Source organism: Perognathus longimembris, chromosome 6, assembly GCF_023159225.1.
Source record: "Perognathus longimembris pacificus isolate PPM17 chromosome 6, ASM2315922v1, whole genome shotgun sequence".
NCBI lineage: Eukaryota > Metazoa > Chordata > Mammalia > Rodentia > Heteromyidae > Perognathus > Perognathus longimembris.
The window spans coordinates 17622369-17649843 of record NC_063166.1 but is presented as its reverse complement, the minus strand read 5'-3'; the positions used below and the strand labels follow the sequence as shown (position 1 = coordinate 17649843).

General features: G+C 46.5%; 1 protein-coding gene and 2 pseudogenes across 1 annotated transcript; all 3 read right to left on the bottom strand.

The window, feature by feature from the left end:
* Positions 1-585: 585 nt before the first annotated feature.
* On the bottom strand, positions 586-966 carry LOC125352240 (annotated as a pseudogene).
* Positions 967-5198: 4232 nt separating this feature from the next.
* LOC125353650 (pre-mRNA-splicing factor SLU7-like) lies at positions 5199-6872 on the bottom strand. The gene is given in 1 exon segment (XM_048349316.1): positions 5199-6872. A coding segment is annotated over 1 exon segment (1674 nt).
* Positions 6873-17753: 10881 nt separating this feature from the next.
* On the bottom strand, positions 17754-19043 carry LOC125352239 (annotated as a pseudogene).
* Between the last annotated feature and the right edge of the window lie 8432 nt (positions 19044-27475).

Here is a 27475-nt window from a genome sequence, read left to right as displayed (position 1 = left end):
CTTGTTCTTTTCAATGTCTAGGTTCTGCAGGACGCTTTGCTTACATCTGACGTTACTACCAGGAGCAAATGTATGACCAGGAATCTTGGTGACATTTGTAATACCTGCTCATAAAAGGTCTTCTTGGACCTTGCCAAGAAATTTCTCTTTCTGAGGATTGCTCAGTTTCAGGACTTTACGTCTGAACTGTCTAGCAGGCTAGGAGCAGTAAAAGGGGGAGATCTGCGATTTTAAAAGGCCATCCTTTTAAAAAAAAAAAAAAACCCTCAATGATGGGCTCTTGTTACAGTCACCCTTCTGGAGGGGATCTAGGGTTCTGCCTTCTTGGGAGGAGGGGAGGATATAGAACTCGAGGGAAAAGGTGTAGCAGTGAGAGCAGGGCCGGGGGGGCAGGGGAGGGTGCAGATTGCCGTAAGTGGGTTGTGCTGCGCACGTGGATGTTCCTGAAATGCAGATGACGCACCAAGAGCTCCAGCAGCGGATAGCACGGAGCTTGCAGGGACGGTGAAGGCCCCTTTTACACATATTTTGCCAGTAGTCTTTTTGTTTTTCTTTTAACATGGAAATCTTTATTAATGTGAGTTTTTTAAAAACAAGCATCCATAGCAATGGGAGAGGTGAGGTTGATGGCTGAGGAGAGGACAGAAGGAGGAATTCTTCTCTACTGGTAGTAAAGTTCTGGGTTCATTCCATCGTGGATTTCCTAATCCCCCAGAGACACACGGTCCTTGAAAACCATGTAGCATTTTTAAGGACAATCTTGTTCCAATGGGTGCCAGTTTGGGCAGCAGTCAGCTTCTTACGGTCCCCGATTTTGTCATCGGTGTTGCACTTAACTCGCACTTTCTTCCCCAGGCGATCGTTGCAAACAGCCTCGATCATCCTGGCGGCAGCTCGAATTTCCTCGAACCTTCTCCCAATGAGACAACCTCCTCACTGGAAATGCTTAATTCTCGGACTAAAGAAAATACTGAGAAACCAGAGGTGGAAGTTGCCTGACAGAAGCTTCCTCCCGGTTTGCGTCCCAGTAGTCTTGATTAAAGGCACACATGTCCTCACAGACCACAAATCTGCTGGTTTCTTTGACCTTGCACAACCTATCCACTCTACTGTGCCCACCTTTGTTCAGAGGTCTTTCTTCCTGAGATCTTCAATGCTAAGCAGTTAAAAGTGCCTATGAGCAACCACTGTTGTATTCTGGGAGGGAGAATAATCCATCAAGGCACAACTTAAGATGGGAAGGAGTTTTATTTACAAAGGGATTTTATTTACAACCCCAAACCCAGAACCAGAGCAGCCCTCCTTCTCCAAATGCTAGCCTAGGGCTACCTTGTCCTGGGCTAGTTACCCAGAACCCAGTCCTGAGACCTGACCTGAACTCTGAACCTCCACTCCTTAATCTCCAACCACCTCAGCATTCAAAGCTCCGGAGGAGCAAGCTTCCTTCCTGTAGTTCTCTCCTCTCCTCAGGCTTTAAGCCTCAAGCCTCCCCACAGGCCTTAGGCTTCTCTGTGGGCCTCAAGCTTCAGACTCTCAGGTTCCCGACTCTTCCTCAGGCCTCAGGCTCCGGACCAACTCTGCCCTGCTCCTCCAGCCGGCCTGGTGCTGCTCTGCTCAGCTTCACTCACCTCCTCTCTCCTCCTGCTCTTCTTTCACCATTCCCCACCCCTTGTCGCCCAGGCAGGCAGTATATGATGTACTGAAAGGAGTAGAGTGGTCTGGAGCCTTCAAACAAGAATCCAGAAGGGCCCTCGGAGGTCCTGTTGTTACTTGCTATTTTCTTACTGTTTCATAGGACACAAGGGCTTGAGGAACATACAAACTCTTCAGACACAGTAGGAAGTTTTTATCCTGGATTAAAGACAATGAAGAACCCCAAAGGCCCACAATAGCCTAGGAAGAGTCCTTTGAGGGAGAATGATCTTGAGAATTGTATGTATAGCAGTAGCAGTAGCCATGAGACCAGGAAACTACATAGGCCAGATGGAAGAAGATACAATGACGTTAGACAGACAGAATGTTTCTCATGGCCCTTCACTGTAAAAAAAGACTGCATTGGTGACCCACTTTCTTAGTAATACTGTCTATTTGTGTGGATAGAAGCATGGCTATGCATGACTTGGAGGTTCTAGTCGAAGGAAGAGGCTATGTCCTTAAGATTGTAAGTATGTGTCTCAAGCCATCTTATTCCTGGGCCATAGAAAAGGCAACCACAAGAGCAATTCTTCCTTGTGTGTGCTAGATTTATATGGAAGCCTACAGGAATGCTGAGTTAGCTGGCAAGTAGTGATTACTAGAATGAGTAAAGTCATAGGTTTTGGGTTAATGAGTTTTCTGGCTGCTAACTGCAGTAAATGGCAATGTGTAACCTAACTTCTGAGAGGAACAATTGCAACAGGCATGAGCACTAGAGCCATGCCTTAGCCTTCAGGAGTACAGTTTCCTCATACCTGCTTGTTGTTGAGACTAGAAACTGGCTTGAGGAACAAGAGTAATTTCTAGAGCTTCACAAGTGAAGGAGCCTCTCTTACGGAGAATTACTCCATTGCTGGGCACTTGGGAAAGGCATCTGGAGAAGGCTTAAAGTAGGATGCTGTCTCTGTATGCTTGACTTCGACCTTCTTATTTTTAGTAGCAAGCATCCCCTTGTCAGAGGGATAAACTGACTGCTTGTTATGTCTAACAGGTTAATCTGCCTGGTGTCCTAGATATTTACATGCTATTTATGATTAATGGTGCATTTATTAAGATGCCTCCAAGTGTCCTGGGTACTGAACGTTAACCCCTTCCAATTGAAAGAGATAACAATGTGACGGCTTGTTGTTACAAATAAAACAGCTGAACAATTCAGGTCCAGTGGGGAGAGTGGGGTCAGGCTAATTAGTTCAACAGAAGGAACTTACTGTGGGTGATGGGCTACCAAGCTTTTAAAAGCTAGAGGTCAACTAGGAAATGCTGAAGAAACCCATATAAATGGTAGAAGCTACTTCAGTGTAGCAGCACCATAGCTTCTTCAGAAGTGGGCACAGGGAGATGATGGTCCCTTCAGAATGTACCTGGAGGATCCTGGGAGGGAATGTCAGAAGTACCATGGCCTCTGTAGCAGACTCTGCTGAGGTGGGAGAAGATGTGGTTCTGAATTCCTGTTGGCCTCCAGTTCTCCATGTGTCCCACCAGCCAAATCTAGCCTAGACGCCTGACTGATAGCCTAGGAAATGGAGGTCACTCCTAAGTTCCTCTGCCTTACATTGTGTAGCACGTAGCAGAATTTTTATCTCGACTGTGCATGAGGTACCACAGGACAAGGACAGCCCCTGAACCCTTAGAGAAGACTCCTACTAAAACTTGTCTATTATGCAGAGGGAAGCATGCCCTCACTTTCTCTCCTCCTGCTTCATTTGTGAAAATGGATTGCCCAGGAACTGGTACAGTTTTTATCACAAGATGGTGTGATACTGTGGGTTGACATGGCTGTGAAACACCAGGAACCTGGTAGTCATGAAGAGCTATTGAAAAGAGGATCCCATAATAAGCAGCCACACAGTGGATTTCTGCATTCTCACTGTTTCACGGTAGCAAGATGCTGAACTCGCAGGGCTTTAGCTACCTATGGGAAGCTGAGTAATTCAGCTTCGGGAGGCAGCACCAAGAGCCCTTACAGCTACAGAAATGAGCACGGCTAAATGTCCTAGTGACAATGGCATACATCTTTTTCAAACATTCCCTAATTTGAGTTCATTTCAATCAGTATTTTGTATGATCAGCAACACATAGGCACTTTCTGTTCCTGTAAGAGCATCCTCCTTCGGTCTCAGTGTGAATTCCTAGAGACCTAGGTAAATATGTCCCCACGTATTTTAGGTCTAGCTTCTCCATATGAGAGAACATGCACCATCTGTCTGAGCTTTGCTTACTTAACATTGTTATGGGGTCCAGGGGAAGGTACCCCAAGTGGGACTCGAACCCACATCCCTCCAGAGTCCACCGCACAGAGACAGTCTCAAATAAAGATGGATTTATTGGGGAAGTAAAAAGCGAGCTGACCAGCCAGGGACGTAGCACAGACTCTGGAGCTGAGTCTGCCACCACAAGGCCACTCACGCAGGTGGCCAGTGGGGTTACAACACACACAGAAAACCGCATAGTCAGGCCAGGCCACACGCAGGTGGCCAGTGGGGTTACAACATGTCACATGGTGTCTGTTTGAACTAACCTATCATTGTGGTCCAAATTGGTGCACGTGTCTTGTTTGGGAAACAAGTGTTTCCAGGGTCCCCTCACAAAGGGAGCGGAATTGTTAAGCCACAGCTATTGACCTTACTCATGGGGGAAGGGAGGATTAAGTTGCTCATTTCTGGAAGGGCAAAGGTGGCTGTGCTGCTTTACTATTGCTAGCTCCTAACATTCCCTCCTCCTTTTATGTCCCTGAATCAAATCTTTGATTCATGGTCTTCCTGATGAAGGGAGTAGTATTTGGCCCTCAAGACCCTTAGTTTTCTGGATCCAATTCTCTCTTTCTTGCTTTGTTATATTTTTACCAAATGCTAAGCTTTTTAATTCTTCTTTTTTTTTCACAGTTGAGGTGCACCGGATGTACAATCTTTTCCTTTTTGTGTGTGCCAGTCCTGAACTCAGGGCCTGGGCTCTGTCTCTGAGCTTCTTTTTGCTCAAGGCTAGCCCTCTACCACTGAAGCCACAGTGTCACTTCTGGCTTTGTCTGAGTAGTTTATTGGACTTAAAAAAGAGTCTCATAGCCTTTCCTGCCTGGGCTGTTTTCGAACTGCAATCCTCAGATCTCAATCTCTTAAGTAGCTAGCTACTATTACAGGCATGAGCTACCGGTGCCTGGCTTGTTTCTGCTTTTTTGAGACAGGATCTCCCTATGTAGCCCAGGCTGGCCTTGAACTTCCAATCCTCCTACCACAAACTCGGTAGTACTGGGATTACAAGCATGCGTCACCGCACTCAGCTCTTAGAGAAGACACGTGGTAGGGTGCTGAGGCTTCTTTCCACACCACGTTCTCCAATCCCTTCCTTTTGTTTCTTACTGTGGAAAGGAATGAAGTAACTTTGTGACTTCTGGAAGCTTTATTAAAGTCAGGCAGCAAGGACAGGTCAGGGTTTTCCTATCTATGATGAATGGGAAGCTGCAGGAGCACACTGGACTCTATGTCCCCTGGACTACCTTCTCTGGCTAGTTACTGCTGGCCCAGGAAAGAGGCCATGGGGTCATCTGGCCTCTGCCGCTTCCTCCTGTGGGCCTCCATTTCCTCCTCCGTGGGCTCCCGAGTTTCATACATGCTGTTGTACGGCCGCTTTCTCTCGTCAATCTGCACGATCTTGACATGGAGCAGACAGGCCTCCTCGGTGTCGAGTGCTTTTTTCAACTTCTCATGTTTCTTCTCTTCATCATCACGGTTGGTCCTGCTCTTCCAGTGCTGCTGCTGCTGCTTCTTTTTCTTCTTCTTCTCTTCCTTTAGTTTTTCTTGGTGCATCTCCACGAATGTCTGCGGTTTCTTCACCGACTCTTCTCCAGTCTTATAACTTCCCACAGGCTCCACAGAGTTAGCAGTCTCCTTCCCAGCCTGTTGGGTGCAGTAGGAGTACTTGAAGAAAGAGTGACAGCATTTGTAACCCCATCGGCCTTCTTTCCAGTAAGATCCCCAGATGTGCGTGTGGTTGTGGATCCTCACATCCTCTTCGTACTTGGAGCAGGCCACGGCCCGCTCCTGCCCCTTGATGACCGCCCCGTGCCGAGAGTACTCCACGTAGTACTCCGTCTGGGCTAAGAGCAGCTCGGCTGGAGGGGCATCCAGGTGCTCCTGGCCGCCATATTTTCCCAGGATGCTTTCCTTCTGCTGTTCTTTGAAGTCCTCTTTTTTCACTTTGAAGGACTTGTACAACAGCTCGAGTTTTGTGGGCTCGGCCTGCAGCTGCACCTCGGAGCCCTTGTCATTGGCCTCCCAGGCAAACAACTGTGTCTGAGCCATCGAAATGGTATCTCCTGTGTATCTGACGAAGTTATCTCCTGCGTAACTCACTTCGTCTGGATTCTTCCCCATGTTGGCATAAGGGTTTTCTCTCATCGCTCTAGTTTTTGGATCGTAGTAGGCAGAATTTGGATCTAAGTTTCTCAAATATTTTGCAATATCTTCTCGAATCCTTAGATTCCGGGCTGTAATTCGCCTTTTAGAGTCAAAATTCTGCCCTGGCATGTCCATACCATCTCCATATTTATCCTCATCCTCGCTGTTGGGATCTTTTTCTGTCTGAGAATTTGGCTCCTCTTCTCCCCACTAATGTTTGGGAGAATTCGTTTGTTCCACTGGTTTTCCTGAGGCTAATTCTTCTTGTAGTTTCTGGGCTCTCAGCATTCGTTTCGCCAGGTCAACTTTGGCGTACTCTTCCACAATTTTCACATGTTCCTCTGGGTTGTAGCCGTTCCAGCGATCTCTCTTCCCGTCGTAGTCAAACGTGAGCTGAGGCTGGACGTGCTCGTCTGGAGCTATGTTGGCCCCGGTGAACTTGGCGCCGACGCGCCTGGGCCTCTCTAAGCAGTCTTTCTTCTTGTGTGTCATGGCCCCGCAGTTCTCGCAGGCGCCTTTGCGGAACTTGGTGGTTATGGAATTCTCTTCTACACCCCTCTTGTACCATTCTCCAGATGGACTGAACTGCTTCTGTTTCTCTGGCTGTGGCCTCTGATGCTTTAAGGTGGGTCTTTTTGATGGGTCAATGTACCAAGGTACTGACGAAATATACTGAGGGATGTGTGGATTGATAGCTTTTCCTTCTTCGTCCACTTCTGCAGGAGCGTTACCCAGTTTCCGCTGTTCTTCGAGCTCCTTCTTCTTCCTCCAGTCCTCTCGAGTCATCTTGAGAGTGGATTTCTCCAGTTTGTTTCCTGTGCCTCCAAGTGCCTAAGATTGGCCAATGATACCTGTGAGGCCCACTTCCTCCAAGCAGGTGCTCCCACCTGTTTAAACCTCTCCAGTTATATAGGTTGCTGGCACACCTGGAGGCAGTTACCTCCCTCCCTTCTGAGGCCACACCCTAATCCATTCAGACACACCCTAATACACCTGGACACACCTCCCGCCCCAGGCATCATCGCCTGGGAGTGACTCTCTAGCCTGCCACTTGTGCTTTAGATTTAGCAGCAGGCCAGCAGTTCCATGGAATAAAGTTCTCTCTCCAGATGGAGTTCTCCATAATCAGTTGTCTACTTGAAAATCTCTTACAATATCCAGTTTTTTAATAGAGCTAGTCAACTCCAGTCAACTCAGAGGAGTGGGGAGGTTATCAAAGAAGGAATGCCCCCCCCCCCCTCCAAATCTTAGTTTCAGCAGATCCAAAGTAGCCTCCAGCATAGTCATAATCCTGGCAAATCCCAACTGGCTGTAGCTGGAATCTGTTGGTTAACTTGCTTTCCAAGGCAGATTCAGAATGAGGTGCAAGTGGCCCATCTCTCTGGCTACTACAATAACCACGAGTGTTCAAGTCAGGACTTGTAAAAATAAAGGATACTAATCCTAGGGCAAGCGGCACTAACATGGGGCTCAAATCCAGAAAAGAACTGAATGTGAATGTTGGGATACACATAGACAAAACCTTTTGAAACTGAACATGGTAGCATGACACCAACTTCCCTGAAGTCACAAGCGTTGAAGATCTTTCTTGAAACTACAGACTAGGACTTTAGTCATCCTTTCCTGGGAAGAACCCGGATGACCCAGGAGGGGTGGTTACAGGCACCTCAGAGGATTCCCAACTCCAAGAAAGCTAAATGAACACAGAGATAGTTAAATATTTTCATAAAGCGGCTGACCCTTGTTTTCCAATTATGTCACCATGAGCAGTGAGAAGTCACGTGTTTTGGCTGGGGAGTGGGGGTGGTCAAGCTAGAAGCACCTGGCACTAAAAGTCTTCACTTCTGTTGCTCCCATTGGTTGACAGACCAGGAAATAAGTCTAGGGAAGGTGGGAGTTAGCACTGATGGGGGAGGGAGACAGCCAATGAGATGTCAGAGGCACAGGTGTTCACCCAGAATGCTTTGGGGGAAGGAGGGTGGGGTCCTAACCTCCAGTCTATAAAACCTGGGGGCATGAGGTGGAAAAGAGCATTTTACTGCTTGAAGCCTGAAGGCAGTTTGTGGCCTTCCAGAAGAAGGGGAAGGGGAAGGGAATGGGTGCTGAGTTAGAGGGAAGAAGACGGGTGGGACTTGGAGGGCAGTGACTGCAAAACTTCTCCAAAACATTGTAGAAAGAGGGAGGAAAGAATGGGAAGGAAGAGGGGTTCATCGTGGAAAGCTAGCCTTTTCCTTTGTAAACTTTCTTAGGGACCTATTCTCTGAGAAGCACATTCCTTCTACTTGCCTCATATATGTGTGGCCGCTTGGTTGCAGCCAGCCAGTTGGCTAATGCTTAAGAGGCAGGGGTCTTTATAATCTCTTGAGAGTTCTGTCCTCTTTTTCTGCTTGCTTGGTTATGTCAGAAAAAGTGAATTTCTGCATTGGTTTCCCTCTTAATTAGAAAAAGTGTCTATAGCTCTTCCATAGCAGAGGCAAAGCCTTAGTCTTTTGGAAAACTCTCCAGGAATGGCTTCGGTCTGAGGCTTGGGGTAGGAACGTAGTAGCCTTACTGGGGCCAGGGATGGAGGGACTAGCTCTGCTAAAGCAGTCTTGTACAAATGAACCTAAATTGGACTCTTGGAGTCTAAGGATAACTCTTGTCTTCTAGCTTACTAGTAGGCTACCAGTTCCTGACTTCACAAGCTTCATCTATAGACGTGCTCTCACGTGCCTGTGTTGAGGAAAGCCCTTCTGTGGGTTCTAAGACTAGCACTTCATTTAGATGGTGGTGCTTCTTACTTTCTCTAGATCTAAGTCTCACTTGTCTCCAGGAATAAACTGCAAAACGAGAGCAGGTGTGCTATGGCAAAAGCCGATCAGCAATGTGAGCTATCTGGCAGTCTCTGAAAAGGAAACAGTAGCAACCCATGTGTTTCTTGTCTCCAGTGGGAGGGAATACAAGTTGCTGTGTTGAATTGGGGCAGCAGGTGGTAGAGTACCAGGCTCGATGTGCTTCTCTCATGGGTGTGTTACTGAAGTCAAGACTGGACTGTCAAACTTGATAAGAACCAAGGCTCTGAGAAGGAGCTCTTATAATACAGCTTCAACTAGTGTATTTTCAGCATTGTGATTAAGCTTGGCCTATGGCTATTGAGCCTTTTTTCAAGATGTATGAGAAGGTGCTGTCTGGAAATTTCCAGGAGCTTGGCTTGAAGTGCAGGTAGAGACATGCTGACTAGCCTGAAAGCCTAGGTTCAAACAATCTGCACAGAGCCATAGAAAAACAAATGAAGGCTTAGTGTGCCCAAATCAAGGTGTTCTAGGGAGCTGACTGCCCACAGCCCACAGGGTGTAGTTGGCCTAGGAAACAAAGCCAGAGGCCTGAAGATAGCTTCCTCCTCCCCCCCACGCCCTGAACTGGGAAAAGGGAGCAAGAAGCGCTGACCTGACCTTGAAAACTGTACAAGGTTCATGAAGGTGTAGAGTCTGCCCAGAAGAAGCAGGTCTCAGCCTGGTGAGATCTCTTTTAGCCTCTGTGAAGGCAGCTTCCAGGGCTTCAGGAGTTATGAATTCTGTTCCTTGAGGGAGGTAGGAGTGCTGTTCAAAGTGAGGAGCAACAGCCCTATGATGTCAAATAACCTCCTGGAAGAAAATGCTTAGGATGGGAAAGTGGCTGGGGATATGGACTTGAGCTCAGCTGGGTCAGCCTCTGTCACTAACTCTGAGCCTGAGTTACTGATGCTGGGCCCCTGTTTGGCCTGGAGTTTGGGGATTGCATTATGCTGGCTAAATAACACTGCTCATCACTTGTGTTCAGGGAACACAAGTTGCTGGCTGGATCTCTTCTCAACTCAGAACCTAAACTTGGGGTTCTATTTCAGTCTTGCCTGTTATGCCCAGATTTGGGGTCCCCAAAAACCGCCACGGAGCCGATTCCGATGCAAATGCATGAGTCTTTATTGCAAACTGGAGCCTGGACTCAAATAGCCACCCACACAGAGGATCTGGATTGAGAGCCCCGCCCCTTCAGTTAGCAGGGTTTCTAAAGGGCAAAGTGTAGCACAGATGGAGGGGCTTGACAGGGGGTAGAGTAAGCAACAAACAAGCCACTTATGGAAGCAGAATTTTGGGGTCAGGTTGACCTAGTAATCAAGGTGGAGTCAGCTTTATTCCATTTCCTACCATGTTTTCCTAATCAAGATGGAGTCAGCTTCAACAGCCCATTGCTTGCACTCTTGGAGCATGTAGTAGCTTCTGGTTTTAACGTCTTTTAACTTCATGTAGTCTTACCTTTTGTAAGCCACTTTCTGGTTTGTGTATCTTTCTAGTCCTACCTGTTCAGGTAGAATTCGCATCTGAATTATAGAAGCCTGTGTCCTGATCAGTCGCTTCATATACTAAAACAATGGATGAGAAAGGTTTTTTGAGCCCAAAAAGCATGATGAAGGAATCTTACAGGGTCAGAACCTGAGCCCATCATGTAGAAAGGGTCTCCGAATGTCTCTAAAGACTGAAACTGAATCTGTTGGTTGAGGAATGACTGGCTAAGTCTATAGCTACCACTTGCTGCATCTCAATGTACTTAAGTCCTCCCCAAGACTGTGGGACTGTCACAGTTCATGATGGGCAGGAAGACACCCATGATATCTGAACATGACTAGCGCTCAGATGAACCTCTGGGGTCTGGGGAGAAGGGCAAGCTGATGGGCAGCAATGGCTAAAACCCTTGATGAGCTGAGTAGAACAGGCCCCTCAGGAGCTGCATGTGTGAAACCAGTTTGAGCTGCGTGGCACTGAGTTCTGTGTTGAGTGAAGTTCATATTAGGTGTTAAGGTCCAACGAGGGCCTACACCTGCTCAGTTGCTCTACCTTGAGTAAAATTTTGTGAGATTTTTGTCTTATCATTTAGCACCTTTACTGTGTGGTGATAATGTCCCATCACTTTATTTCGTGCTTCCAGGTTGGGTGGCTCCTCTGAAATCAATTTGTTGGGAGTTTGAGTCACTAACAGATACAGGCTAAAATTTGGCACTGAGATGACTGGGCAGTGCCTTCAGTCCATGTTCAGCTAGCTCCATTGTTGGCTTCTCCTACAGCAAGACATAAATAAGGCTGAGGTGCAATCCAGACCAAAGCTGATTGTCTCCAGGAAGCCAGGAAGCTCACTCCTGATCTTCTGGTTTCAAGTTAAACTAGTCTTTGGCTTCCTGCTCTCTTCACAGCATTTACAAGTGCTGTGCTTACAGCAGGAAAGCTGAACAAACTTGACAGCTTTGATCCTCAAAACTGGGAGTGAGGGAGGGTCTTGTAGCATACATGCCCTGGAAACAAAGGTCCAATAGTTCTCTGTATGAGAACCACAGCTTGCTAACACTAGAAGCAATGGCTACAATCTGAGCTAGTAGAAATGCTTATGTTATTGATAAGCTTGTCTACACGCAGCCTCTGGTGACTTGGATTTGAAAAACCAAGCTAGTTCTAGACCTCCCATCCATACCTAATCAATCAATGCGTGCCCATCGTGTAGGAGAATGATCCTGGGTCTTTAAGAGAATTGGGTATAAGTTCACCCCTCAACCTCGAACTAGATCAGAGCCAAACGTTGACCATAGGGAAAGCTAGGAAAAAGGCATGCCTGCTGGAGAACGCCCAGTAGCCCCCCTCGGCCTTGGTTTGTCTGAGCATTGCACACACCCGGCCTGGCATTTGCAGAGCCCTGTAGGAGTGTCGAAATGCTCTCGTAAAGGGATACTAAAGTGCTTTCTCCCTTTGGCCCTCATGGATCATCAGTACTGGGCCTGAATACAGGCATTTTTTTTTTTGAGGGGGTATGGACGATGCTGGAGAGATCTTGAACAAGATTCCTCTGAACCACATGAGTTGTACCAATTTTAGAATGTAATACACTCAACCTATCAAATTCACTTGAGTCGACCATTGTCTTTTGAATGAGTGGTGAGAGGGAGGATAGAAACTAGTCTATGAACTAGCACTTCACTTTTGAGCAGATGTCTCTGGGTCCTGAGCTTCCACCTCCAAGCTGCTCCGCAGGGTCTCATGAGCTCATCCCCTTTCCTTTCCTGACCAAAAATGCCTCTTACTCTGTAGGACTTGGAAAAAGAGCTAGCTGAAAACTTTCCACAGACAAACCAGTCCAACAGCTGTTCCAAAGACAGACCTAGCTGGAATGCCTTGCACTTTCTCATGGCTCAGAAGAAACAAGGAAGTTGAAGGGTTCAGATTAAAGTCGAAGATGAAAATGACAGCTTCTGCTTCCTTCTAACGATAGAAAATTCCCATTTGTGGGGATACTGTGCGAAAGAGGCAGTATAGGCCAGTAGCCAAACCCATCAGATTGGGTTCTGGGATGTTCTCTGTGTGGAGTCAAAGATGAGGTTACCACCTACCTAGGCTCTATATTTCCCAGTTTCTAAAACCTTCGAAACTTAAGGAATGACCTTTTTTGCCTTTCATAGGTAAGCTTGTCTCTTGAAGCTCACTTTGGATCATGTTTGAGGTTCAATGTTAAGAGAAACGAGGCATGTCTTCAGGTCTTTCAGAATATACATACTCCTGAGTGATAACTCATCTGTTTCATGCAAGCTTTTGTGTGAAGAAATTGAGGTAGACACTATAAGCTGATGTTCTTGCCCATGCATGTAGCCTATAAACCACTTCCCTACTTGATGTTGGTGTGCTGTGCGCTTCACTATAATGAACTTGAATGTAGAACTTCCTTTCATGGGAAGTGCTCCATGCAGACTCCTGACTGCAGCATGTCCTGTGTCTCCTGAAGATCTTGGCTCTTGTCTGTGGATCACCAGGGACAGCCAAGCTGGCTTTTCTTGGATAGGGTCTTGTCCAGTGGTTTTCTCAGCATGCTTGTGTTGTGAATGGCAGACAGATACAAGTTGATGTTCGTGAGACGAGGCCTTCCAGCATGGAGGACTACAGTTCCCACTGGATCCTGCTGTCTGCTCTGCCCTTGTGGAGCAAGTCAGCCCTCCTGCCCTTGGGCACCTTCCCATGGGTCCTGGGTGGGCCCACTGTGGCGCCCTTTCTGACTTTTCATAATCCATGTATCTGGACTCTTCCTCCTGCCCTTTCCTTTGGTCTCAGAGGATTGGCCCCCGCAGGAAGCTCCACAGGGTTGTCCTGCAGAGTCTTCTTTTTAAAAGGAAGTTTATTAAAATTGGTCTGTAATTAGGTGTGAGCAGTGTTTGCATGTAAGCATGAGCTCGCAAGGCAGCTATGGAAACTGTGCCAGAGTTCTCAAGGGTCAACATGTGGGTAGATCTGCCTGGACTTTATCAAACGATCACTGGACACGAGTTACTGGACACTCCTCAAATAGAGTGGTAGTAGCGTTGTAAGAACAGTGAAGGAAGATGCTAAGTTGACCAAAAGTGGAGGTCAGGCTCATTGGAAGAATCTAGCTCCAACTGGTGAAGAAATTTTAAATACCAGTGGAAGAGTATCAGGCAAAAAGCCATCTAGGTTCATGGGACTAAAAGGACAGCATAAACTTGTTTAGCCAAGGGAATCACTTCTCTGAGAGATGGCTACTCTGAGGCAGACTCAAGACAAAACTCCAATGCAAAAGTAGAGCTCAGAAGCTGAGGAACAAGGGCAGATGGGGGAGGGGGCTGAAAGTCTGGGGAAAACTCTTCAGCTACAACTACACAAGTCTCTGTGGCTCTCCAGCAGGGATATTAGCCTTGTTAGTAGGGTGACAAACGGATCTCCTACAAGTGAGGGAAGTGCACTAGTAGAGACATCTTAGATCAAGCAGATGTGTTCTCATAAAAAGGCTTGGAGGCCTCAAACTGCGGAGTTTTCTGTACTTTTCTAGACTTAAAATGCTGGGAAAGATGGGTTTACCTACAGAATGGCTCAGGCTCCTGTTGCTCCTTCCACACACACTTCAGATTTGTGTACCCCACTGCTGGCCAGACATCTGTCCCTGCTCTTAGTAATTCTGAGTAGAAGCTAAAATAGAAGGCTCCTATCTAGCAATGGATTTCTCTTGACTAGTTGGTCTGATAAAGGGAACACTCTCAACTTGAAAGAATAGAAAACTGGCTGTCGATGTTATGCCAAGTCACAAAACTACCACAAAGAAGGCCACTGAGACTCAGACATCCCAAAATGGCAAAAGCAAAGCAAGACTTTAAGCAGGCCGCAGCCCGGGCCTTGTCCTACCCACTGACACAGCGGAGGTTAGGAGGAAAGCCCCGAGCTGCGATTGCACAGACCTTTGTAAGTAAACTTTGTAAGTACCAGCCCTTGAGATCCCTTCTGGAGACTCAGGCTGAACTCACCAAGGGTGCCCAGTGTCCTGCCACAAGAGGCACTCCGGCATGTATTAAATGTCACAAGACTGCCAGCCCCAAGGTTATGAATGATGGGCTCCATAAACTGATGTGAGGCAGTTTTCGAGGTCAATGATAGAACCTGGGTGGGTAGGGTTTGAGTTTGAGTCCTACTTTGTGTGTGGAAAGGATTGCATTGCATACAATAGAGAAACCTTCGACTTTGTAAAGTACTGATGCCAATTCTATGTAAAAGGAAAGTTTGCATTTGACTAAAGAGAAGGTATGCTGTGTCTGATCATGAAAGATGCCCAAATGCTTGGCTGCTAGTGAATGCTGCCGAATATAAACACAAGACTAAATGAGGCCACCCTTGTTCTTGGAAGGACCTGAGGTGACTGGACTAGGATGCCCCATAGAATGTTCCTAGGACAGCTCAACATTGGTGAGCTCTTCACCTCTGCTTGCCCCAGCAGTAGCAGAGATTTACTTTTATTGGATGAGTAAATTATGGCAAGTTCTGTCTCCAAACCAAAATGAACTGCTTCACATCCTCAGAGCTTCTGGGAAACTGAGCCAGAATCCTAATGGGGAGACACTGAAGTGCCCTGAATTCGAGACCCCCGTGACGACCCTCAGAGTAACGCGACCAAGCTGGAGCTTGGGCCGTCCGCCAGCACTCGGCATAGTGGGTGTGGACGAGCGGCACTTAACTCTCAAAGCAGGGGATTTTTAAAGACAAAAAATCATAAGCAAGGGTCGCATGAGTTCATAGGCATTTGGTGTTACAGGATTGCTTACTGGAGAATACTCCCTTATATGATTGGTTAGGAAGTCTAGGGGGTCTCTTGCTTCCCTATCTTGACTCGCATCTGTTTGCCAGCATCTGTTTGTTCCTGACTACTGGTTCTTATGATTCTAAGGCAACTTGACAGCATTCTGGAATGTTCCCAGGTGGGGTAGTTGTCAGGAAGTTTTATTGCTCTTCTCGAAACTCTGAACTCAGCCAGAGGCTCTTTCTGGAAGGGTTTCTAAGTGTATTTGTCACCCAGCTATGGGAACCGTATTATTTGCTTCTAGGGAAAAGGGGAAGTGGGGGAATCGAGGGGACAGCAAGCAGGTTTACAGAAGCAGAATATGCGGTTAATGTCAGTTAATATTTTTCACTCCTTCAAATTTAGAAGTCCTCCGTGTTGGCATGGAAGAGCTAGCGGTTGGCACTTAGGAGTGAGCTACCGGAAAAGTGGCTGTCCTCCATGTAAAAAGTATTTGACACCAGGGGTGTGTTCTCCATTGAACACCGGCTCAGGGTTTTAGTTCAGCCTGATGGTTTGTCTGATGACCGCATCTATCCTGTGAGTTAGTCCTAGTCCTGGGAGTCGTCTCATTTTAGATGCGAATTGCAAGTCGTAGGTGGTCACCTACACTAGAAATGGACAATTATCGGGGTCCATATCGCCTCCCAGTTCATTTGATTTGCTATCACGCCTCTCAGAAGTCACTTGCTCTGTTGTAGTAAATAGAACTATAGGATGAACAGCAAGATGGAGAGATGCAGGGCAAATGTAGGCTTGTGGAAAGGGGCCCTTTTGGGGGTACCTGTGTCTCCAGGAAGTTCTCTGTGTTCGGTGATCTGGAAGCAAGCTTTTCTGAGTTAACTGAGCTTTCATTATAGTGGATGGCCAATTATTAGCCAGTGGTAACTTCCCCAACCTTCTCACCTCATATTTTTCTTGGGGGGAGGGGGGGCGGGTGGATGTTGGAAGCCCCAATCTTAATGTCTTGGAGTCTCCAGTGACCACTCCCCATCCAGAGCCTATGTAGATGCCCCAGTCATCTCATTAGCATGTAAGACAATACTACAGAGATTCCAGCCATTGAAAGTCACATGCCAGGAAACTAAAACACCTGAGAATCACATTTTGGGTGCTTTCTCAAAGCTGAATTGCTTTGGGGGATCTTTCTCATGTATAAATGTAGGCAAAATAACTTGCTTCTCTGCCTTAGAATTCCTAGTGAGAAAGGCTTAAGCTAGCTCTTGTTGCCTTCCAGCAACAAACCCAGCTTCCTAACCTCTGGGAGACAGGCATAAGCCTCCAAGAAGAGCTTGCCCACTAGAAGCAATGGCTAGAATCTGAGTTAGTAGTATTGATAAACTTGTCTACAAGCAGCCTTTGGTGACTTGGATTTGAAAAACCAAGCTAGTTTTAGACCTTCCCTCCATACCTAATCTATAAATGTGTGCCCATCGTGTAGGAGAATGATCCTGGGTCTTTAAGAGAATTGGGTATAAGTTTACCCCTCACCCTCCTAGATAATCTTGAACTAGATGAGGGCTAAACGTTGACCATAGGGAAAGCTAGGAAAAAGGCATGCCTACTGGAGAACGCCCAGTAGCCCCACTCGGCCTTGGTTTGAGCATTGCACACAGCTGGGCTGGAATTTGCAGAGCCCTGTAGTAGTGTCTAAATGCTCTCCTAAAGGGATACTAAAGTGCTTTCTCCCTTTGGCCCTCATGGGTCATCAGTACTGTATCTAGTATCTGTTGGTGACCTTCACACTTCTGCCTTGGTTGCAAGTGGAAAGTAGAGATGGTTTCTGATTTTTCCTGAGAGCAGCAGTCACCTTGTGTTGGTTCCCTAATCTTTGAGTTGTTCCCCTCCAGTTCTACAAGAATCTGGGTAGACTGCAGGGCATGAGTCTTCAGTGACTAGGACTTTGTCACCAGGAATAAACACTCCTTTCCTGGCTCTCAGTTCAAAATGCTTTTAAGTCTGCAGGATGTTGGACATTCCTTGACTTGGTCACCTGCAGACCTATGTCATCTCAGGAGCTGACATAGCTTCTTTATAGGCAGACTTTTTACACTGTGCTTAATGTGTTGTTTTTTTTAATGTTTGAGTTTTTGACACATATATACATGAAATGAATCACAAAGTACGTTCACTTAGAAAAGTTAACTCTACCCAAAAATGCAGAACAGATTTCAGTGAGCAGAGATTAATAAGTACTCCTAACCCTCAGGTAGAAGTAATACACTGTCCACTTGCATGCTCACTAACCCAAGTGAAGGTGCTAGAGAAAGAAACCTGAAACGGTCCCAAGTAAATTTGGGAAATCACACAGAGAAACCTAACATTTCTCAAGTTGTAAGACTCTAAGCCTATCCGGATAGTACTTTTCTGTGGGTTTCTCAATATGAGTCCAGACCTCACAAAACACCTTCAAAGACTGGGCAGCCCAGAAGCAGGCGGGGGAGGGGGGGTGGCAGTTATTTCAATAGGCTGCATACAAGAACCACTTAAACGGTAGTAAAAGGAAACCAAGGACCAGATGTTGAATCCGTGTGTCCACAATTGGAATATAGTTGGATCTTAGGTCATTTTCCACTTCTGGGCTGATGGAAGTTCAAATAACATCTTACTCCAGCTGCCTTCTGTTAAAAGAACTTTGTGTTCTGGGCACTGTCTTGACCCCATGCTGAGTTAAAGGAAGTGGTGTCTTGATCCACAAGGTGTATTTGGTGTGACCAGAACGTCCAAAGTTCTTGACCTGCATGACTTTAGGAAGGATCGTTTTGTTGAAATGATCCTCAAGGGTCAGTGTGCTGAAATCTCTCCTGTATAGTTCTTCATCCTCTTCCATGAAGAAGGCACCTCGGTGATAATACTTCTGTAAAAACTTGTATTTGCCTTTCACAGCTTTGTTGGTGATAACTTTCCCATTTGCCCGGAGCTCAGCTCGCCTCTCTTCCTCAGTCAGGTTTTGCATGCGTTTAATTTCTGCTTTTTCCTTTTCAAGTGCTGCTCCGACTTTTTGGTCCCTCTTGATTCTTTTGAACTCTCGAATTTTCCACGCCTCAGTCTCCCTCATCGTTTTCATTATCAGTGTTTAGAGCGTCCAGTGCAGCCAGGGCCCGTGTGTTCTCCTCCAGCTCTTTCTTGGTCTCCCCTTCGACAATCTTGGAGTGTGTACTTGTGCCTCTCCTCAGCCAAGCATTTAGCTTCCTGCTCGAACTCCTTCTGTTTTGGGGCTTCAGCCTCAAGCTCTTGACCTTTCACTCCGTCCTTCTTTTGAATGAAGACTGGCTTCAGGCGAGGCTCCATCTGCTCTTCACTGACTGTGTACTCTTCGTATTCAGACTGACTCTTCCCCAGAACGTCCTACATCTTCCACCTCCATGACTTCCATCTCTTCATTGTTACCTGTGCTCGCTGGTGCATCATGGCACGACGCCTTCTATTTCCTCATCAATTTCTTCTTCCTCTCCTTCACTGCTCTTCTCGTTCCATCCGCCAAGCATCTCCTACTTGGTGTCACTTTCTCCTACAACTTCAGGTTCCACTATGTTCCGATGTTGAGCCAATCTGGCTTCCACATCTTCACTGATTCGTTTCTGTAAGCGCAGCCCACGAGGGTTACTAGGTTAGTCCTCGTCCTGCTCCTCAGGCTCTGCTGCTTGTTCTCTGGCTTGCTTTAGGAACACATTCTTCGTCCTCCTCATCTGAGGACCCCATAGGGGCGTAGTCTGGCCTCTTTCCGGATACATAGTGTTTCACCTTCACTTTCTCCATAGAAATCTCACCTTTCTCATTGCGAGCCGGAACGGCCCCAGCTGTCAACTGGAGAGGAAGCCACTTCATGAGCGCGCTTGGCATCGACATGTCGACCCCAGCCGCAGTGCTTCCCCAAACTCGACGAATCCCAAACGAGGCACAACGACCACTAGCAAGAAAACCCGCTTTCCTCAGTAACTCCGACCCGACTGCGCAGCTGGCAGAGATGACCTATGCCCGAGCTAGACAGGCCGGCAGTGTGTGAGCCGAGGACGGTGGGACTGCTACTTATGCGCCTGTGCCTTGGCGGTCCTTGGGTTCTCAATCGCGCGAGGATTGCATGTTGGCTAGATCGCCAATTTCCTCGTTGGGAAGGAGGGGATTGCTTAGGCAAGGCCTGGCAAGATTGGAATGAAAAGTCTCACCAGTTTGAGTTTTGCAGCCGGGGAGGAACAATAGAGTGAATAGGAAACTTGAAGGAATAGGATTGTCACAACCTGAGGAGCAGAGGCCCAGCCCCACTGCGGAAGGACTAGGAGATCCCGCCCCACCTGGGGGGGACAGGAAGCTCCACCCCGGACTGCGGGTGCAGGGACATTGAGGGGAGTACTTGGGGAGAGGAGGAAGGAAAGAAAGGAAGAGGAAAGGTGAGAAGCCCGAGTCCGGACCGGCAACGAGGGGAGCGGCAGAGCCCAGCCGGTCAGAGGAAGAAAAGAGCGGGAGGAGGAGAGGCTGGGTAGTGGTGAGGCAAACCGGGCCAGATGGAGGAGTGGAGCCTTGAGCCGGACCAGACCGGCCGGAGGAAGGGGCAGAACCCACCGAAGCCCTAGGCCTGAGGGAGGGTGTGAAGCCGGAGCGCTGAGGGAGGGTCTTAGGCCCGAGGCCTTGAGCCCTTGAGCCTGTGGAAGCATTTGAAACCTGAGGCCTGAGGGAGACTGTGAAGCTTGAGGACAGAATAGAAGCATAAAGCCTGGGGGGGGAGGGGTGGGGGTACTTCAGGATTTACACTTGGAGAGGCAAGGCCTACAGGAAGGAAGCTTGCTCCTCTGGAGATCTGAAGGACCGGAGGCTGAGGTGGTTAGAAATTAAGGTGGAGGGTCAGAAGTCAAGTCAGGTCTCAGGTCTGGGTACTGGGTAAGTAACCCAGGACAAGGTCGTCGCAGGCAAGCATTAGGAGGTGGAAGGTGGCTCTGGTTTGGGGTCTGATTGTAAATAAAATCCCTTTGTAAATCCCCTTCCTGCCTTAAATTGTGCCTCAGTGGATTATTCTTGCTCTCCTAGAATACAACAGGATGCCTTCACCTGATGGAGCTGCAATTCAGGCCCGAGGCGGAAACCTGGAGGCCTGGCCCCACTCGAACCCCCAATCGTATTTTAAGCCTTCAGATTCATTCTGGTACACGTGCTTCCCGCACAGTTCAGTTATTCATTTTCTTTATTTTTGTGGCAGTACTGAGCTTAAAACTCAGGGCTTGGCACTTTCTGGACAGGCACCCACCCCTGGAACCAAACCCCAGACCTTAAATTCCTTCTCTTCTGGAAACTGTTCTTTCTGAAGTGGTAGAGGAGAGGAGAGATACAATAAGAGTTCTACATCAGCAGAGTTCTAAAGTTAGACATTGGTGTGCAGACTTAATGTGTTTTGAAAGAGAATGAAGTATGGCCTGACTCCTTAACTCTGGGCCTGAATACAGGGATTCTTTTTGAGGGGGGTATGGAGGAAGCTGGAAAGATCTTGAACAAGATTTTTCAACCTATCAAATTCACTTGAGTCAACCCTTGTCTTTTGAATGAATGAGTGGTGAGAGGGAGGATAGAAAAGTGTCCGAATTAGTACTTCACTTTTGAACAGATGTCTCTGGGTCCTGAGCTTCCACCTCCAAGCTGCTCTGTAGGGTCTCATGGGGTTATCCCCTTTCCTTTCCTGACCCAAAATGCCTTTTACTCTGTAGAACTTGGAAAGTGAGCTAGCTGAAAACTTTCCACAGACAAACCAGTCCAACAGCTGTTCCAAAGACAGACCTAGCTGGAATGCCATGCACTTTGTCATGGCTCAGAAGAAACAAGGAAGTTAAAGGGTTGAGATTAAAGTCGAAGGTGAAAATGACAACTTCTGCTTCTTTCTAACAATAGAAAATTCCCATTCATGGGGATACTGTGCAAAAGAGGCAGCATAGGCCAGGAGCCAAACCCAACAGATTGGGTTCTGGGATGTTCTCTCATCCAAGTACTAACCAGGCCCGACCCTGCTTAGCTTCCGAGATCAGACAAGATCGGCCATGTTCAGGGTAGTATGGCCATAGGCAGTTAGTTCTGGGATGTTCTGTGTGTGGAGTCACAGATGAGGTTACCACATACCTAGGCTCTATATTTCTCGGCTTCTAAAACCTTTGAAACTTAAGGAATGACTTTTTTGCCCTTCATAGGAAAGCTTGTCTCTTGAAGCTCACTTTGGATCATGTTTGAGGTTCAGTGTTAAGAGAAACGATGCATGTCTTCAGGTCTTTGATTCTTTTTTTCCTTGTGAAACTCAGAGGAGTCACTCAAGAGTATGTATATTCTGTTTCATGCAAGCGTTTGTATGAAGAAATGGAGGTAGACACTATAGGCTGGTGTTCTTGCCCATGCATGTAACTTATGAAACACCTCCCTACTTGACCTTTGCTGGGCGAGCACCTCCTGCTATAATGAACTTGAATGCAGAACTTCTCTTTCTTGGGAAGTTCTCCATGCAGACTCCTCGTGACTGGATCATGTCCCATGTCTCCTGAAGATCTGGGCTCTTCCTCTGTGGATCACCAGGGACAGACAAGCTGTCAGTTTTTGAATATGGTCTTGTACAGTGGTCTTAGCCCGCTTGTATTGTGAATGGCAGACAGATACAAGTTGAGATGTTCATGAGGCCAGGCCTAGCTGTGCCCTTGCAGCAGGGAGGACTGCAGTTCCCGCTGAAACCTGCTGTCCTCTCTGCCCTTGGGCGCCTTCCCATGGATCCTGGGTGTAACACTGTGGCACTCTTTCTGACTATTCATAATCCATGTATCTGGACTCTTCCTCCTGCCTTTTCCTTTGCTCTCAGAGGATTGGCCACCGCAGGAAGCTCCCCAGGGTTGTCCTGCACAGTCTTCCATTGAATTCTTTTTAAAAGGAAGTTTATTAAAATTGGTACGTAATCAACTGTGAGCAGTGTTTGCATGTAAGCATGAGCTCGCAAGGCAGCTATGGACACTGTCAGAGTTCTCAAGGGTCAACATGTGGGTAGATCTGCCTGGACTTTATCAAAGGATCACTGGACACGAGTTACTGAACACTCCTAAAATAGAGTGGTGGTAGAGTTGTAAGAACAGTGAAAGAAGATGGCAAGTTGACCAAAAGTGGAGGTCCGGCTCATTGGAAGTATCCAGCTCCAACTGTAGAAGCACAAAAGCACATGCTGACAGAGCCAGCATTTATCCACTGCCTTTGTTCCAGGGATCACTCTGGATTCAATAATCTTTGTTTCCTCCAGCGGCTCCGCTGGTCTGTGCCCAGGAGTCTGAATAGCCTGGTCTGCTTTTCCTCGTCACCATGAAGTGGAAGCACCTGTTTCTATCTACATGAAATGCTTGCTTTCACAACTGATTTCGGGCCATGGATGATGCTCCGAAGGAGCAGGGACCACAAGATGTAGCTGGTCCTCAGACCAGACCCCCATCTGTCCTCTCAAGGGATTATGAATAAATCCCCATAAAGCCTAGGTTGTAAGCCAGGGAATTAAGTGGCAGAGGCTCTGGATTGTGTGCTATACCCTCTGAGGGGACCATTTTCATCCTGCAAAGGATTTCTAATATACTGGCCTTGAGTATGAGAATGTACAAAACAGCAGGTCTAGATTCATGGTCATGATTTGCCAGTCTTAATGTCCTGCCCCTGTTAGGGTATGTCAACAATATAAGCTGCTCCTTTGCATGCCTTCATGGTTCCATGTTGGCAAAAACATTGTTCTACTTACGATGGCATGTGTCTACCACATGGCGTCTTTGTCACTGGAATGTGGGAGTCTTAGGGCCTATTTTGATGTGGGGAAGGAGGGGCTGGGTGTACTGAATCTTGGATCTGCTACAGAGCCCTTGTGCGCCAGGCTTCACTCAAAACTGGAAGCCTTCTGTGCTACTCAGCTGAGGAGTAGCATTTCCAAGTGAACTATACTCTGCTCAAATCCATAGAGACTTGCCAAAGCATAAGAGGTACGAGGTGTAATAACTATGCTTGGAGTGGGCTCCCCTGCAAGCCACAACTCTGCAATAAACCAAACATGGCCATTGCCAATAAAAGGTTGCCACTTGTTGGCACACATGTGTTTGTGAAGGCACTGACAGGTTGAACATTTTTTTGCCATTGATAAACGTGGTAGGATGGTGGTATAGGGCAGCTCAGATGAAAAGAGCCTCTGCTTAAAAAGGCCAAATTATGAGTCTTCATTGGAAAATTGTTGAATTGCTGGTAGACTTTTGTCTCAAGACCAGCAGCCCTGAATGCAGCTAGCACAAAGATCTATGGAATTTATCCTAAAACAAAGCAGGAAAGACAAGGAGAACCGGAAATACACTAAATCATGGTGTTAAATATAAGCAAAAAACAAATCAAATGTGGACACAGTGAAGGGAAATCGAGGACCGGTTATCAAAAGAAGTAAGACTTTGCTGGAACTTTACAACTTAAGAGTGGCCTCTACTAAGGCATATTCCTTAGACCCAGTGTACTTACTTGAATGGGAGTTATTAGAATCCTAGGGCTATAAAAGTCATCTTAGCTTTTCTGGCTCTGCCATCACAATCTTGTGGAACTCAAGGATAAGGTGGTGAAACTACTCCAAGGTTAGTGGACTAAAGAATCCCTGATCAGGACTGAGGAATATATTCTCCTGGCCAGTAATTTCCAAGTGACTAACTTGGCTGCTGAGTACTTAAAAGACATCATAGTTGACCCAGTGTCTGACTTTTGGCTAACTTTGAGATCACACACAAAGAGATTCATCTCACTTTTTGAAGGAGACACTCTGGTAAATTGGAGGCTAGGCTCCTGTGCCATTTTCTACTTCCCATGTGAATAGCACCAGACGTATTCTTGGCTCTGGAAGGAAACAGGAAAATGCTAAGGGGATTCTTGGTATTCCTACGCTGATGACTTTTGTTTATTTGGTCAAGGACTCTGAAAGTTCTCGGGGTGTACGTTCATCCTGATCAGATACTTGGCAACTAGGAAAATGACCACAAAGGTCTTATAGATGTTGAGCCACTAAGAGGGCCCTCATTCTCTGCTACAAACACCTTTTTTGTTCCTCATTCTATCAAGCTTGAGATCCCCTTGACAACGGTAGTAGTTCAGTCTCTCTAACGAGTCTATATTCCCTTCTGCAGTAGTGCAGTCACCCAAGGAAATAAGTCCCTGTCAGAGGGTGGGGGAGCATTGTTGGACATTACAGTTCCTTTCATATATCTGCTCTAAGCTCTGTCTAGGAGATAACAACCAGACAAGCTTCACAAACTGTATAATGATTGTAATGGGCTGGGCTATGTATGTACTGTCAACAACAGTGAAACAAGTTCGAAATACCTGTAATTGTGTGATCTCATACAAGCTTCTCCATGTGAAGTTTCTGGCCTACTAATCAGTACACTTGGTCAGTGGGTCAAGTGAACTGTCCTCGTTGTATATATTCTATTTTCTGGCTTGGCATACATTAGGGAAAGAAACCTACAAACTAGGTTTGTACATATGCAAGTAGAGAGTAGGTGTTGTGGTTGCATGCAGCATTAACTAGGGGAAACACGTGAAAATGTTAACCTGGAATGGGTGCTCAAATATTAGCTGCCACCAGAATAGGAGCATCAGTCTTGCCATCCTTCCTGGACCAGTCTTAAGATGACTTGCTTTAGCTTTTCACTTTTCCTACATGCCTTACGCATCCTTGTATAAACGGGCCATTGATAAATGATTGTTGTATTCAATGGTATGGATGAGTTCTAGTAGTCTCTTGCCAGTACTCATGACGTGTCTATAGCAGTAAAACTCTGGCTTAACTTGATGGATGCAGACTGATTTAAGTGTGACTAAGTAATGCTTCAATAATTTGTGACTCATCGTTTCTATTGGATTTTAGTTTTCCAGCCTAGAGCCCTAAAACCATCTTAGCGGAATGAGAGATCTGCTTTTTCACTTCTTACTGTTGAAGCCTATCTTGGCAAAAGACTGAGATTCCAGGCAACTTTAAGCATGGAGCATAATCTACTGCCGCTAAAGAATTTATGTGGACATTGAATAGTACCATGGCCTGTAGTATTAACTTCCATCCAGGTGGGTAGTAATGCCTACCCATTCCATTCAGTAGGTTTCAAGGAGGTCTTGTGGGTTTTCTGGGGTGTCTTGGAATGTATAGAAACTCAGAAGCTGGTGCATATGGTATAGAAATGACTAAAGCCAAGAGTTAACACTTGTGAATTTGACCCATCGCTGCTACTTAGCAGCAAAGCATTTATACTTCTATGTCTACTTGTAGTCCAGAAGTGCCTCTCTTTTGAGGAATTCTGATACTAGGTTAAACATCCCCTTCCCAAAGATAAAAGTATTAGGAAACAAATGTTATTGTAAAAGATTTGGAAAAATAAAGCAGAGAAGTTAACTTGATGGCCTTTAAAAATGTAAGATGCCATTAGTGGATGAATGCTTAAACAAAATGTTGGATCTGCACTCACTGAAGCATCATTCACTATTTACAAAGGAAGGCAATAGTGTCATGTGACAATGAGGCTGAATCTTTCCTCTATTTTTCATGTATATGTGAACTTTTATACTCATTGCTTACTGTCCTTGAATATAATGTTCATCACAGAGGAAGAAGGAAAATGGTAGTCAAACAATAGATAATTGTCCCAGCTTTCTCTAGCCAAGTGGAGATTTGGGGTCCAAGCATAGAGTTCTCCAAGAGCATACAGTTCTCCCCAAGTGATTGACAACAAATATGTGAAAAAGTTTGAGAGTTGCAGGAATTGAAAAGGTTCATAACTTATACATGTAAGGACAGAAAATCATGAAAATCCCTGTGCCATTCCCTCATCCCTGCCAGAAGCCCACAGGAGCTGCCCCATGCCTGCCTTGGACTTTAAGACCCACTGGAGTGGGCTGTAGCATTCTGATTCAGAAAGCTCCTTTTTTATATAAACTACGAGAAGCATCCCTAATCAACTGAGCAAAGGATTTAAGTTGTGGCTATTACTAGGTAGCAACCAATCAAGCTGTTTGGGTATCTTTAAGTTGAAGGAAGGAGTTCTTATAGTCTTGAACACATGTTCGATATTCATTTTGGAAAGGTCTCAACACTAGCTTTTGGGCACAAAAACACAGGGCAGTTTTTGAACAACTCTTATGGATTGATGTAAGAGCCTATAGACAGAGATAGGCATGTGGTCAAGAGTAATGACCAGCTTCTCACCAGGGTGGCTGCAAGGTTTTTTTTTTGTTTTTTTTTTTTTTTTTTGCCGAAATGGCAAAAGCAAGGCAAGGCTTTATTCAAGCGAGCTGCAACTCGGGCCTCGTCCTACCCACCAACACAGAGGAGGTTAGGAGGCAGCCCCGAGCTGCAGTTACACAGGGCTTATAAAGGCAAAAACAAAGTTACAGCAATCAGGTGTTCAAGCAAGCACGATTAGGACACGGGTACAAATCTGATTGGCTCAGGGCTCGAGGCATTCTGGGGGCAGTCAGAGTTAAGCATTCTCAGCGGTTAGAGTTCTTGACCGGCTGAGCCCTAATAAGCTTGCCCTGGGTCTGCTCACAGGGCCTGCTTATCTCAGGTTCATGTGGTAAAGTGGGGCCTGACTTCAAAGTCTGGCACTTCATTTCCCCTTTTTTTCTTCGGTACCTTGGGAGCCAATCATGGCTCCATTCTGTCCATTTCAATGGCTTGCATGTCTAGGGGATGATATAGAGATAAGGCATGGGCCAATAGGGCCCAAAGTAGTAACCAAAGGGCCTGTCACCATTTCTCACAAGTACAGTCTCTGTACCTCTGTTTTGCATGCCTCTAGTTTATCCTGCCTCATCTTCCCAAAAACGACTCTGGTCCCTCGGTTTTAAAGGGGGGCTGATGGGTGAAGATCATCCATCTTCTGTAACTTCTTCAGGCTGACTCAGGGGCATTGACCTTACCTAGCCAGGAACCTATAACCTTAGTCTACTTTACCAAGGGACTGCACACATCAAACTGGACAGGACTCCTGCTCATCACACTTGGGAAGTCGCTTATTCAGGTTCGGGTCCAAGTGATCTGGCACATCCCTGTTGCCTGTGGCCAGATCACATAAGTCTACTACTAAGTCTGGCCACCAGGTTCCTAAGGGGGCTTCCTTAGTTGCTAAAATAAGGGGGTCACCCCACTTTGGAATGAGCTGCCAAAATAATTGGAAAGGCTTGTGAGGGTTAACGTCAACATTAGCCAGGGTAGCAAGGAAAGAAGGCAAAAAGAAAATTATGACAATATTCAGTCTAACTTCCTTTTCTTG